We start from the raw sequence: 14,151 nt of genomic DNA on the forward strand, positions 1-14,151 counted from the left end.
GCATCTTACAAATCATTGCTTTGACATTCCAGTACAAAGGAGGAGCTTTCAAGAGCTCGTGTACAGCATCTGAAACCAAGAACGTCTGCTCGCAGTTACAACTCCATTACAGCCTTAGAGCTGAGGCATACAGCTGTATTGTGAAAAGAGAAAGGTCCGCATTTTATTTGCTTTCCAGGAGGCTGAAGCATCCCCTTTCAATGCCTGACACGACTGAAGGCAATGTTTGTCTTCAGCATCCCTGGATTCCTGAGTCAAACTGCGCTGCTAATTCTTCACTTCTCCTTATGATATTTGTTTCTCTCTCCTCTCTCCTAACTTCTTTTAAGGAGGATGCAGATGTGACAACCTGACTATGCGCTCTCCCATGTCACCTGTGGTGTCAGGTAGTGGTGAGGGTGTTTTTGATGCAGAGCATAGGAGCTGACCCCAGCCAGAACAGATCCTGTGGATCAAGCATGGCGATGCTTTAGGTGCTCCCAGAGTAAGTATGAGCCACCACTATGTACTGCCAAACACGGCTGCAGTGTTTCAACTATTGCCATGTCCTCTGGGCTTGCTGAAACATCACAGCTCACGAAGAACCCTCCCCAATAGATAGCAGGCAGTGCAGAAATCATTCCTTCTCATCTCATGGAGGGAGCCTGCAGTGCTGGAGGAGCCTTCTGGAGTCACACACGTGGTGGCTCGGTGACTTTCAGCAGGACGTGGGGACCCGGGGCTTCCTTTCCCATGTCCCCTTCAGTTCATGTCAGCTGTGCTCATGTGTTCACACAGCCCAAATTAAGGAGCGCCAGTGTGCCAGCTGTAGGCCTGGTGATTTGGTTCCTGCTGAAGTGAAAGCTGCAGGCGGAGCCATCCCAGCTCCCCAGCAGCTACGGCCAGATGTGCTCAGCTTAGCAAATCCGTATGGTAGTGAGAGGGCAGCCTGGGACAGAGAGGGGACAGAGGTGGCCCGAAATGCTTCCAGCTGTGTTGGCCACAGGCAGAGGTGTTCATAGGACATCAGTTCCCTCTGCTGACAAGCTGCCGAAGTGCTTCAGCTGTGATCACAGCAGAGTTAGATGAGCACAAGGAAAACGTGGCTTTTATTTATAGTAAGGCTGGTGATGCATTGGCACATGTTGCCCCGGGAGGCGGTGGATGCTCCTCCCTGCAGCACCCTGCGAAGTTCCTTCCCACCCAACCACGCTGTGATCCTGTGATTCCGTGATCTGTGCCCTTCCCTTCCAGTCCGGGACGTTCAGTAAATCCACCTCCACGCAACGCCTCCCCGACCGCCATTTTGCGGAGGAGGAGCTGAAGGGAGCAGAGCACGGCCCATTCCCTCTCGGCGCTCGGCTGCGCGGCCTGGCGGGACTCGGCAGAGATCGGCCCCGCTCGCTTGCTCTCGGCTGCTCGGCGCTCGGTTGTGTTCGGCTGCGCTCGGTTGTGTTCGGCTGCGCTCGGTTGTGTTCGGCTGCGCTCGGTTGTGTTCGGCTGCGCTCGGCTGCTCGGCGCTCGGCTGGCAAGGCGGTCCGGCGTGTTGGCGGTTCGGCACGGCCTGGCGGGATGGTGAAGCTGACGGCGGAGCTGATCGAGCAGGCGGCTCAATACACCAACGCCGTCCGAGACCGCGAGCTCGACCTGCGGGGTGCGACGGATCTGCCGGGCGGAGCCGTGCCTGGGTTGGGGGGGGGCGCGGGCCCGTGTGGGAGCGGCGTGCGCGGGAAGGGCGGCGCGGGGCCTGCAGGGGAACGGGCCGGGCTGCGGAGCGGCTGTGCGGCTGTTGCGGCTCTTCCCGCTCTTCCCGCTCAGATCTGCCCCCGAGGCGGCACTGCGCCTCCTTTCTTTCCTTGACCTGTGGGTGCTGATTCCCTCCTTGCTTTTCTCTCCCCCCGCAGGATATAAAATCCCCGTCATTGAGAACTTAGGGGCCACGTTGGATCAGTTTGATGCGATTGATTTCTCGGATAATGAGATCCGGAAACTGGATGGGTTCCCTCTGTTGAGAAGGCTGAAAACTCTTCTGATGAATAACAACAGAATTTGGTATGTGCTTGTGTTGTGATCTGACGGGACCTGGGATAGGCGAGAATGCTTTTGGGAAGAGAAGTGTGCCTGCGTCTTTTAGTACTGGATAGCAGTAGAAACGTTTGCTTTATGGGGAAGAAATAACGCTCAGTATTTGCTTCAGCCCTCAATTAGCCAGCTTTGTTCATTGCAGAGTTCTGCCCCAGGTCTGTGTTCCCTTTTCAGAAAGACAATGAGATGCAGGGTCTGGAATTTGTTTTGAGTCTTTGAAGTTCGTTCACTACTCCCATAGTAGAATCATAGAATCATGAGGTTGGAACGATCTACAAAATCATCCAGTCCAACCGCCCTCCCACTACCACTGCTACCACAGGCACTAAGCCAGATCTTGCAGCTCCTCATCCAGACGCCTTTTGAACACTGCCAGGGATGGCAACTCCACCACCTCCCTGGGCAGCCATTGCAGTGCCTGACCACTCTTGGAGAGAAAAAGTTCTTCCTTATGTCCAACCCAAACCTCCTCCGGTTCAACTTGCAGCCATTTCCTCAGGTCCTGTTTGTTGCCTGCGAGAAGAGGCCAAACCCCTCCTCACCACAGCCTCCCTTCAGGAAGTTGTAGAGTGCAGTGAGGTCTCCCCTGAGCCTCCTCTTCTGCAGACTGAACAATCCCAGCTCCCTCAGCAGCTCCTCATAAGACCTGTGCTCCAGACCCCTCACCAGTTTTGTTGCCCTTCTCTGGACACGTTCCAGGGCCTCAATGCCTTTTTTGTAGTAAGGGGCCCAAAACTGAGTGCAGTACTCAAGGTGCGGCCTCACCAGTGCTGAGTACCTGGGGATGATCACCTCCCTGCTCCTGCTGCCCACACTATTTCTAATGCAGGCCAGGGTGGCACTGGCCCTCTTGGCCACCTGGGCACACTGTCGGCTCACATTCAGAGACACACAGACAAGGATACCTGCAACTGAATGAACTGGGCTGCTGTGCTGCACCTCATGCCCTTACAGTGGCTGCTAGTGTTTTATGCTAGCTTTGTTAGAAAGCTATGCTAACCCAAACTTCTGCTGGTGCCATACTTGGTTGTGTTTAAGTGAGGTGCTCTGTATTGGCACAGCTGCCCAGGTTGGTGCTGGAGTCACTGACCCTGGAGGTTTTCCAGAGCCATGGAGATGTGGCACAGAGGGATGTGGTTTAGTGGGAATGGTGGGGGTGGGCTGGGATTGGGCTGAACGAATCACGTCATAGAATCATAGAATGGCCTGGGTTGCAAAGGACCACAATGATCATGTAATTCCAACCCCCTGCTACATGCAGGGTCGCCAGCCACCAGCCCAGGCTGCCCAGAGCCACATCCAGCCTGGCCTTGAATGCCTCCAGGGATGGAGAATCCACAACCTCCTTGGGCAACCTGTGCCAGTGCTTCACCACCCCCTGGGTGACAAACTTCCTCCTAACATCTAACCTAATACGAATGATCTCAGAGGTCTTTCCAGCCTTAATGATTCTGTGATTTTTGTATTTCTCTTTATACGTTCATCATTGTTAATTTCCAGCCAAAGGTGAAATCTTTGTGTTTTTGTTCTTCTGTAGTCGGATTGGGGAAGGACTTGAACAAGCTCTGCCCAGTCTCACAGAGCTCATTCTTACCAACAACAACATATCTGAACTGGTAAGTTATTGATGCAGAAAACATCTTAATGGCTCTAAACTGTGCGTTTTTGTCACCTTTCTGATTAGTTTTTTCTTCAGAATGATGTGAATTTGGTAGTCGTGGTGGTGCATGTATCCTAATGAACATCATTTGCAGCATGCAGTGGAGCAGCAATCAAAGTCTTGGTGGGCTTCCTGCTAAACTAACTGTAGTAATTATGCTTGGTCTCTAAAATGCAAACGAGAGTCCACTAAGGGGCACTCAGGGAAGTGACCTCAATACCTTGAAATGAAATATTTTAGGTCTAATTTTGGACTGAATAAACAGCCCCTGGTTTTGTTGTTGTTTTTTTTTTAAGATATGAAAATTCACTTTGAACTTTTGTTGTCTCTTACTCAAAAGTAGAAAACCTAAGAGCACAATTTCTCATGTTCTTCCTTTGAATTAATGAATTCATAAGCAAGGTGCCTTAGTGCAACTTCATTGGTTTTGTTGCTGTCTTACGTGTAGAAATTAGACAGATTTGAATCCATTTATGCAGATTTAATAGCCAGCAGGTCTGCTTGAAGCTTACAATTCTTAGTTATGTGTTAGGACTGAAACCTGCTTTGTTACTGTCTTGGTTTTTTTTCCTTTTTCTGGGATGTGTGTTTTCCATAGAGGAAACCAAACCTCTTCAGTTTTAAATTGCATACAGTGCCATTGAATGGAACACTGTTGACTCACTGCAGTCATTTGCCACAATGGTGCAAATGCTGCCGTTTCCAAACAAGTGAGCTTGAAAGGAGTGGGGGATTTTAGGTCCTCTTTCAGAGCCAGGAGCTCAGGAGCTTCGTTCTGAAATATTTGATGGCTGTGAAATGGATCTGAGATTCTTACTCTGTTCTTCCCGTTACATAGGGTGAACTGGATCCACTGTCAAGTATTAAATCGTTGACTTACCTGAGGTATGTCATCTTGAAAAGAAAAGCCATTGTTTGTAATTTACTGTAATACATTGCAAACTAAGTAACTCTTTATGACCTTTATTTGCCTTGTAGCATTTTAAGGAATCCAGTAACAAATAAGAAGCATTACAGATTATATGTTATCTACAAAGTTCCCCAAGTCAGAGTGCTGGATTTTCAGAAAGTGAAACTCAAAGTAAGTCTGTCACCTTCTGATTGAACACCAGATGGAGACCTTTTCTCCTGTTAACTGTTGGGATTGTAGTGAAAACAAGGAGCATTTTGCCCCAGTTGTAAACTGTAGTGAAACTCTGTGTCCTGCGAGGCTCTGAAAGCCATGCTTCTCTTTGATGGTTTCACACTGTTAAGGATACAGTCTGCTTCATTAGTTTTAATGTGTTTTGCTGCTGTTGTTTGTTTAGTCTGACTTTTCTGGCTGCTAACAGTGGTGGTAAGACAAACCTAGAGAAAGGAATGAGAGATGACAGCAGAGCCCTCTGCTTTCCCTGTAGAAGCGTTGGGTTGTTGTAGGAGCACTGATGTGATGCACCTCGAGTGCAGTGTTGCAGTGTGTTGGTGCTTGTTTTTATGCCTGCTCTCCTCGTGCCGTTGTTCACTGAAGATGAGCCAGAGCATCTTTCTTTGCAAAGACAGCAGCTTTGCACAATGCTACGTTCTCAAATTAACTTTGTGTGTGTGGTATCGCTGTAGGAGCGACAGGAGGCAGAGAAAATGTTCAAGGGCAAACGGGGTGCACAGCTTGCAAAGGATATTGCCAGGAGATCCAAAACGTAAGATAAAACAAACACTTCCACTGGCATTCTCCTTCAGAAACACCACTTTGTGTGCAGCATTACGACTGCCCTGAGACATCCCTAAGTTTTTGGATGGTGGTGAACACATCTCAGAAATCAGTTTGGTCAGGGTGGGTTGCTGTATATCAGAATGCAGGAAACTTCTTGGTTTTTTGCTCTTTGTTACTTTACTGCAGAGAGGTGGCTGTTGTTTGCTCAGTTTTGATTGGGAACTGAAAAATCTGGTTTGCCAGTGACTGTGAGCATTCGAAACTGTTAACAGATGGGCTCTCACGATGGTTTGTGAGTGGAAATGATTGAGGTCTGTGATAGCATTAGAGCAAGTAAATCACTGAACTAAATACCCAATAAACACACCAAATGTCCACGTGCAGCTGCAGGAGAGGCTGCAGGTCTCTGAACTGAGTCACTATTTTGGGAAGTTCTTTCCAGCTGTGCGCTCTGTGACTTCCATTTTCAGAGACAGATGTGTTCTCCTAACATAGGCTTATGTATGGGCTGTCACAGTATCCCATTAGACATGTCAGAAGAGGAAATCCAACTGCATTTACTCTGTCTTTATCCACTCTGCTTTTTGTAATGGTTACAGACCTCCCGTGTGTTCAACAACATCCAAATCCATTGGCTTTTGTCAGCTGCTTGCTTATAAAGTGACAGTCTGCCTCTTGTTATGAGCAGATGAAAAGATGGGAGGGGGGACGGGACAGCGAGGACAAGTGGTTGGTGTTTCTGAAGGAGGCAATTCATCACTGTATCAGTTTGTTAACAAAGATAAGATACTACACTTGATTGAATGAAATGCTTCCAAACCTGCTTTGGAAGTAAGAGAAGCACGCACTCCTCCCAGGGAGTAATGGCACCTCTTTGCTTTTTCCTCTGAAGCTTCAACCCAGGCGCTGGTCTGCCAACAGACAAAAAGAAAGCCGGGCCCTCACCGGGTGATGTTGAGGCAATTAAGGTGAGTGTGCCCAACAGCACTCAGACAAAAGCAGAGGAAAACAATTGGGAATCCCAGCTGAAGAAATGTTTTCTTCTTCCTGGCAATGGCTGACTGTTCAGATGAGTAGAACAGAAGGTTCTGTTTGTTCTAGGTGCTTTTTCTGTAGCTTCTACCATGTCATATGGAAAACTTAACTAAAACTTTGTTTTGAGCCTGGAGCTTGCCCAGGACAGCTCAGCTTGTGTAACTGGGGGGAACAAGACTGTGCTTGGCTTAACTTACCTGCAAAACAAAACCAACTTGCTGTGTTTATTCTCTATGGGCTGGTGTGCTGCACGTGAAGATTCACTGTGCTCCTCTGTCTGTTTTTCAGACTGCCATAGCAAATGCCTCAACATTGGCTGAAGTGGAGAGGCTGAAAGGCTTGCTGCAGGCCGGCCAGATCCCCGGCAGAGAACGGAAACCAGGTGACGGTGCAAACAACCCCCCTCTTTCGATTCCTTTCTGTGATCTCAGCAAGGAGGTTACACTGGGAGGGCGTTGAAAAACCTCACAGATGTGAGACGGCTGTGATTTGCTAGTTGGGATGGCACAGGACCACCTCCCTCTGTCCGTGCACTCAGCGCGCGAGCTGCCCGGCCGGCAGAGTGTTCACGGCCAGACCCGCATCTGGCGTGCAGCACCAGACTCACAGCGTGCGCTCATCGCGCCGTGTTCTGCTCTCTTACAGGCTCGGCCGAGGACGCCGAGGAGGAGATGGAGGAAGATCCCGTCCCCACCGGCTCGTAGCTCCCGCCGACGCCGAGCTGCCCACGTGGCGTTGTGCCGCGCCGCGCCGCGCTCAATAAAGCGCCGTGCCCGCTCTGCCTGTGCCCCGCTTACTTCCTGCATCCGGGGGGAGGGGCTAGCTCCGCGATTGGTCCCTTCGCCTTTCCCTTCTTCTTATTGGTGTATGCGGCTGTGACGTCATCCCTTTCGTTTGCCGATTGGCTCTTTGTCCGCGAGGCGGCAGAGGACGGGGAGGGCGGTGATTGGCGGAGGGGCGGCTCCCGGACGTGAGGCGGCAGCGGGGCCATGGAGCTCGGAGACCGCGGCGGAGCCGGGCTGGGCCCGGGGAAACCGGCTGTGGAACGGGAAGGGCTCGAGCTGCTGCAGCACACGGGTGGGGCCGGGGTGGAGACGGGGAGCGGTGGGGTGAGGGGAGCGGGTGAGGAGAACCGGGCGTGAGGCGGGGGGAGCTGGGCCTCGGGGGCGGCGGTGTGAGGAGCCGCGGTTGGAGCCGCGTTGTCCGGCCTGCCTCGGGCGGCGGTGGTCCGTGCTGAGGGGCCGCGAGCGACGCCTCGTTCTCCTCCCAGTGGGCGCCCTGCTGTCGAGCTATGGCTGGTACCTCCTCCTGGCCTGCGTCGCCATCTATCTCATCGTGCAGAAGATTTCCTCGCGGTGGGGGATGAGGCCCAGCAGCCAGCGAGGAGCAGCTGGAGCAGACATAGGTTTGTACTGCGCTGAGGGCTGTGTGCTCATCCTGGCTGTCGGCTTCCGGGTGCCTGCGGGGGGCTGCTCAGCTGTCTGACAGCTGTTTGGTTCCACACGTGCAGAATGTTGCTTCATGGCAGCGAGAAGGTATTCTGCAGAGGGGGATCTTAACGCTGGGCTGTGTCCACAGAAAGGCAACGAAGCTGTGAAGGAGCGCAGTCTTATGGAGAGCAGGTCAGGGAACGGGGCTGTCTGGAGTAAAGGAGGCTCAGGAATCCTTATTGCTTTCTGCTGATCCCTGAGAGGAGGGTGTGGTGTTGGGGGGGGGGGGGGTTCAGCCTCTGGTCCCAGGTAACAGCAATGGGATGGGAGGTGAAGGTCTGACATTGGACCAAAGGTTGGATGTCAGGAAAAAAAGAGCAGTGGTGCGTTGGCACGGGCTGCCCAGGGAGGTGGTGAAGTCACTGTGCAGAGATGATCAGGAGCTGTGGAGATGTGGGGCTGAGGGACGAGGTCAGTGGGCGTAGTGGGATGGGTTTGGGGTGCTCTTGGGCTTGGTGAACTCAGGGGTCTTTTCCAACCTTAATGAGCCTATGATTGTAAGGTCTGCAAAACTGTACAGATCTTTTTTGAAAGCAACAATAAGGAAAGGTTAAACCAGGAGAAATGCCTCTAAAAGTCTGTAATGTGATGGGATTGGGGCACAAAGTAATGAGATTGGGAGAGAAGGAGCAGGGCAGTGCAAGGGAATAACTGCTCTGACAGTGCAGGATTTTAGAGAGCCACATGCTTTAAAGGAGCTGCAGTCAAGTATAAAAAGAGAATTCTCAAAGAAAAGCAATAGCTAAAAGCTTGAAAAAAGCCAAACTTTTGGTTAATATTCATTGTCTCTGTATGAATTATTCCTTCACAATTCCTACTCCATTAGGATTGTGTACCTTTGGGGTGTATCTGCCTCTTGCTTGTGTTGCCCTTTAACTGTGGTAAAGGTTGAAAATCTCACAGGGTTATGGTCTTGCCTCTCTTGAAGACTTGTTGCTGTAAATCGTGGTCTTTCCTTATGGATCTGCTGAAAGAATGAGTGATTGGCACTAATCCCTCTGGCACGCTGGCCTCAGAAAATGTTATTTACATGCCTTTATTCTGCTGATGGTCTTTTGTGTCATAATTGAATCTTGGTTCAATTGCCAGATCTGCCTATAAAACAAAATTCCTGAAACCACTTAAATTTCTTTTTCACGTTTGTTGGGTGGTAACAAACACTTAAGGAGTCAAACAAATGTTGGAGATACTTCAGTAACTGGGAAAAAAAGAAAAAGGTGATATTTACCCTTGGTTTGGGTAGCATTTTTCTTTTAACTTCTTTATAGAATCACAGAATGGCCTGGGTTGCAAAGGATCACAATGCTCATGTAGTTCCAACCCCCTGCTGTGTGCAGGTCACCAACCAGCAGCCCAGGCTGCCCAGAGCCACATCCAACCTGGCCTTGAATGCCTGCAGGGATGGGGCATCCACAGCCTCCTTGGGCAGCCTGTTCAGTGCTTCACCACCTCTGGGTGAGAAGGCCAATCTTCTAAAGGCCAATGGTGAAGGGAGGCAGTTTCTTAATGTAGATTTCCCAAGGCTGCCAGTTTTCTGTTGAGATACGTTTGACATCTGTGAGTAATTTCCCTGCTGATAGAGCATGTTAAATCTGCCTCTGCTTTGCTGCTGTAACCCAAGCAGCAGCAGCAATTCCAAGGGGGAGGAGGAGTGGATGTGGGCTGATTGCCTTCTGCTTCTGCATCAAACAAGTTCTGTGGATAAAAATGGGATTCCTGTGAAGCATGGATGATATTTCTGAAGTTGTATTGAGCAAATGCTTCAGAAATAGAAGCAAATATCCTAGATGCTTGGATGTTAATTTTGTATGGGTTTGTTCCATCAGTGTCCATGTTCGTTAAAAGCTCGTTAAAGCAATTGCTCTAAAAATATTCAAATATGAAATTTAAATCAGCATATGAGTTACTGTAAAAAATCAGCTGCAAACTGAGCTTGAGCTGTGATTTTCTGTGGAGCTGCTGCAGTGAGAGATGTGTGCCTTTCCTTATTGTGGTTCTTTCAGGATACCGTTTAGAGTCCATTTTAAACTGCGTTGCAAACTCTCTGACTGTTCCCTAGAGCCTGACATGGTGGTAAGAAGACAAGAAGCTTTGTTGGCATCTCGTCTGAGGATGCAAGAGGAGCTGAATGCACAAGCAGAAAGATACAAAGAAAAACAAAGACAGGTAACTGGAGAGCTGCTCTTTCTTTAACTCCCTAACTTGTCATCAGGTGCTTTGCTGCTGCTGCAGAAAGCTGCATACCATGCTGGATACCAGAATAGGATCCCTCTGCTGGGATGGGGGAGGTGGGATTCTTCTCCCTCCTTCATCCGATCTGCTTTTCATATGGTTGATGCACTTTGTGATAACAGGCATTAGGTATCATGATGGCCGTTCAGTGTACTTGTATGATGTGTTGGCCTGAGGTCCTCCTGCTCTTAGTTAATTAATTAGAGTGATTGATACGGTTAGTGTTTTGCTCATTCTTGACGTGATCAATGCTTCTCTGCAAGAATGTATTTGGCTGGAGCACTTTGGGCCTTGCCATCTTGGAGTTGTAAATCAATGTAGAAGAGTGGATGTGATCAGCAAAACAGTAATATTGCTCATTAATCCTGGTTCTTTCATCTTTGCTTCTGAAATCAGCTACATCCAGATGTCAGCTTATAACTGACACTTCCAGAAGCATAGCTGGTTATCTTGCTAATTTGAAAAGCACCTTTTGCTATGTAGAGCCCTTCACTGTGCATCCAGTGACCATCAGATGCAATGCTTCATCCTTTCCATAGACGAATGATATAAGCTGGCCACTCAGTTTTATTGTACTTTCAAGCATCAAGGTGTCAGAATAAGCTGCAGTCCAAATGTGTGTGTGCTGGGGAAAGAGGGGTTGCTGTTCTGTCCTTGGGAAAGCTTGAGCATTTAAAAAGTCAATGCTCCTGTAAGCTGAGGTACTGCATCAGGTAAAGATGGATCCAGTGGCTTTCATGTACCCTGCTGTAGCTGTTCCTGTAGCAATGGCAGTTCATGCTAAAATCTTAGTCTGATGTGTCCTCATTTTGTTTCTTAGCTTGAAGAACAGAAGCGAAGGCAGAAGATAGAAATGTGGGAAAGTATGCAAGAAGGAAAAAGTTATAAAGGAAACCTGAAACTGAGTCAGGTAACAACTGTGTTGTTAATCAGGTTACATGCTCGTAATTAGATCAGCTGAATTCACACTGACTGAGTTCTGAGCAATGTTTGCTTTGCTGAACAGCAAGAAGCAGAATCTGGTGCCTCCACCTCATCAGCAGTCCCGAAATCTAAACCAAACAAGAAGCCCTTGCGAGGAGGTGGTGAGTATGAAACCCTTGAGGTGTTCTGTCTTGAGGCAGAGCTGCGTGCAGCTCAGTGCTCTGCTCCTGTTGCTGTGTACAAAGCCGTTACATTATTACCCATCATTTTTCTCTTATTCAAGGAGGAAACAAAATGTGCCTTACGAGTGAGTTCTTTAGCTCTACCCACTGTGGTCTGTTTGAATTCTGGGCAGAGCAGCAGGAAGCTCCCTCGTGCTTTTCCCCAGGGAGAGACAGCATTTTGGCCATAACTCACTGAGATTGTTGTGACTAAAACTGCAGGCTCTTGCAATACTTCTGGGACTCCTCCTTCACTGTTTGAAAGCCATCTAATTCCATTGGGTCTGTCCTTTGGTCACCTGCAATAATAATGAAGTGTAAGAAGAAAATCTTACTTTGTGTTATGTAGATTCCGTCCACTGAAACCTTTCCCTAAGAAGAATGTGGCCTTGTTTATCAGTGTTGAGGTAACGACTGCTGGATGCACAAATCCTGCTGACCCATAGAATGGCTGCCAGCTCTGCAAACCACCATTACTGTCTTACCACCACACTTAATATCAACCACTGAAATTTGTCTTGATGGATTAATTACTTGTTGTCTGTAGCCTTAAATCCTCCACATAAGGATCACTGCTGTGAATCAGCTGTGCAGCTGTTGTCCTTTCTCTCCTCTTGGCCTAACAACTTTTGCTATACTTGCAATTGTTAATTTATCATAATTTAATAATGATTTCTCCACAGTGGATTGGGTTATACAGATAAACCTCAATCACAACAAGCTAAAAGGGAAATGCACTTAGGGTGCAGGAGTGAGTAAATTACATGATTGAATGTATTGAACCCTTTGATTCTTGATTAAAGAGTATTGCATGTCAGTAGCAGTTCAGTGCTGAGTTCTGCTTTGAGCATCCATACCAACAGCTGCTGGCAACGTTTGAAGGAACTGTCTGATGGATTGATTCATCCCATTATATGCAGTCGAGTGTCTGCTGCTGTCCAGTATCTTTTGTAGCTCCTGCACAGAACGTTGACCACTACAGGGATGAGAAATGCATGCTTTCTCTTAGCACGTTTCCTTCACGTGCTGGGAAACATGACTGGGGCAGCTGGGCTGAGGCATCCTTCCAGATGCTACCTGTCCTAGTTTCAGCTGAACAGAATCTTGGCTCAACTAACAGATTATAGAATTAGAGGTCTCTGATCTCCTCATGAGTTAGCTACGGATGAAGCAAAAGAACCATCTGTACTGTTCAGCTGCTGAATTGAGCTAGAAAGCAGAACTTTGCTAGTATGAGAAAAACGAGCTTCAAAGACCCTTGAAGTTTCAGACAGGTTGCTTTGAAACCTGCTCGTTAGCAAGGCTAGGAGCAGGCTTCCACTTTCCTTTACCTTGTACTGAGTGAAGGTATTTGCCACGTTGAATCTTTCCAAGTACTTACTGATAACATGAAGTTGCCTGTAGCTGTGGCAGTAGGAGGTTCGGCTGAAGTGGCTGTTTGCCTCACTGCACACATTTGCCTTTTCTGATTCATTTAAAGACACGTCTTACAGTATTGGTTTTTTGACCTTTAGAATATTCCATGCAGGACTGGAATAAAAGATGATTTGAAGATGGTGACAGAGTTGGAACAGGTTGCCCAAGGAGGCTGTGGATGCCCCATCCCTGCAGGCATTCAAGGCCAGGCTGGATGAGGCTCTGTGCAGCCTGGTCTGCTGTTGGTGACCTGCACACAGCAGGGGGTTGAAACTGGATGAGCATTGTGGTCCTTTGCAGCCCAGGCCATTCTATGATTATTTGATGTCCTTAGCTATTTGGGCTCTTGGAGGACAGATAAACCCTTACTGTTCTGCTGCAACTGCAGAGCACCATTAAGGCTTTAATGCAGACTTAGAGGAATTAAGTGGCAATTAATTTCAATTTAATTTAATCCCCGTGGTCCAACTAGAACACAAACATTTTGCAATGGCTTTTACCATCAGCACTATAAAATGAACCTTCTCAAGTCTGGATAATTTCTCTGCTTTCCTTTTCCTCATGTTTTCCTTGAGTTGCTCTCTGTGCAATAAGGTGCAAATCATTGTGAAATTTAATTGTGGCGTTCCATGTGTGTTGGCAAATTCCTGTTGGCTGTGACTGTGGATTTCTCATCTGTCCTTCCAGGCTATAACCCCCTGTCTGGAGAAGGAGGTGGAACTTGTTCCTGGAGACCAGGCCGTAGGGGCCCCTCTGCAGGTGGATGAGGCTAACCTGCCTGGGGTCCCTTCAGCTTACCCACTGTCTGCTGCCTACAGTTTGCTGTCACACTGCCTCCTTTGGGATTTGTTTGAGCACAGGTGTTAACACAGATTCACACCATTTCTGAATATTAACAGCAGCTGCACGAGAAAAATACCTGATCCTCTAAGAGAGGGTGAAGGAAGAAATCATGTCAGTGTAATTAGTCACTTTGTTTTCTCTTTAGTGAGGAAGTAGCCTCCAGCCAGGACGATCATTTGTGGTTGTGAGAGCTGGGTTCCATGGCTGACCATCCAGAAGTCTGGCCTCAAACAAATCAATGACTAGACCTCAGTTTACCTGCTTAACAACGAGGGGCTTCGCCAACCTTACACGAGTGCAATGGGATTTACTGTGTTTGGCTGGAAGATACATGGGAGGGAAGAATATTATCACTGGCAGACAAGTTCAATTTTAGAAGGAGGGCCTTTGAGGAAACCTGGATGAACTGACAGGTGGGTTGGGTTTGCACCAGAAGCTCCTTATTGTGGAAGAGTCTCTGTGACAAGCAGCTTTGTATGATGTTTTCCTTATAAATGGTGAACAAACCACTAAGGATTACTGATGCTAGGCAGCAGATGAGGGGTTCTTGCTATTCTTTTTTTTTTTTTTTTATTT

At 48.3% G+C, this 14,151-nt stretch overlaps 2 protein-coding genes across 3 annotated transcripts; both read left to right on the forward strand.

Moving 5' to 3' along the window:
- Positions 1-1,425: 1,425 nt before the first annotated feature.
- On the forward strand, positions 1,426-7,228 carry SNRPA1 (small nuclear ribonucleoprotein polypeptide A'). Its single transcript, XM_048956436.1, has 9 exons — positions 1,426-1,633; positions 1,884-2,031; positions 3,602-3,680; positions 4,563-4,609; positions 4,703-4,805; positions 5,321-5,400; positions 6,307-6,382; positions 6,738-6,831; positions 7,095-7,228. Exons 1-9 carry the CDS (start codon positions 1,552-1,554, stop codon positions 7,151-7,153), a joined length of 768 nt encoding a protein of 255 aa, XP_048812393.1. The 5' UTR covers positions 1,426-1,551; the 3' UTR covers positions 7,154-7,228.
- A 108-nt stretch (positions 7,229-7,336) lies between these two features.
- On the forward strand, positions 7,337-14,151 carry SELENOS (selenoprotein S). Of its 2 annotated transcripts, XM_048956438.1 has the most exons (7): positions 7,337-7,526; positions 7,720-7,854; positions 9,999-10,105; positions 10,992-11,081; positions 11,178-11,256; positions 11,666-11,723; positions 13,420-14,151. In XM_048956438.1, the coding sequence occupies exons 1-6, from the start codon at positions 7,439-7,441 to the stop codon at positions 11,677-11,679; spliced, it is 513 nt and encodes a 170-aa protein (XP_048812395.1). In that variant the 5' UTR covers positions 7,337-7,438; the 3' UTR covers positions 11,680-11,723; positions 13,420-14,151. The 2 variants fall into 2 exon arrangements, with proteins under 2 accessions (XP_048812395.1, XP_048812394.1); XM_048956437.1 differs by lacking the exon at positions 11,666-11,723 and having other exon boundaries at positions 7,341-7,526.

The sequence above is a fragment of the Lagopus muta genome, chromosome 10 (genome assembly GCF_023343835.1).
Source record: "Lagopus muta isolate bLagMut1 chromosome 10, bLagMut1 primary, whole genome shotgun sequence".
Lineage (NCBI taxonomy): Eukaryota > Metazoa > Chordata > Aves > Galliformes > Phasianidae > Lagopus > Lagopus muta.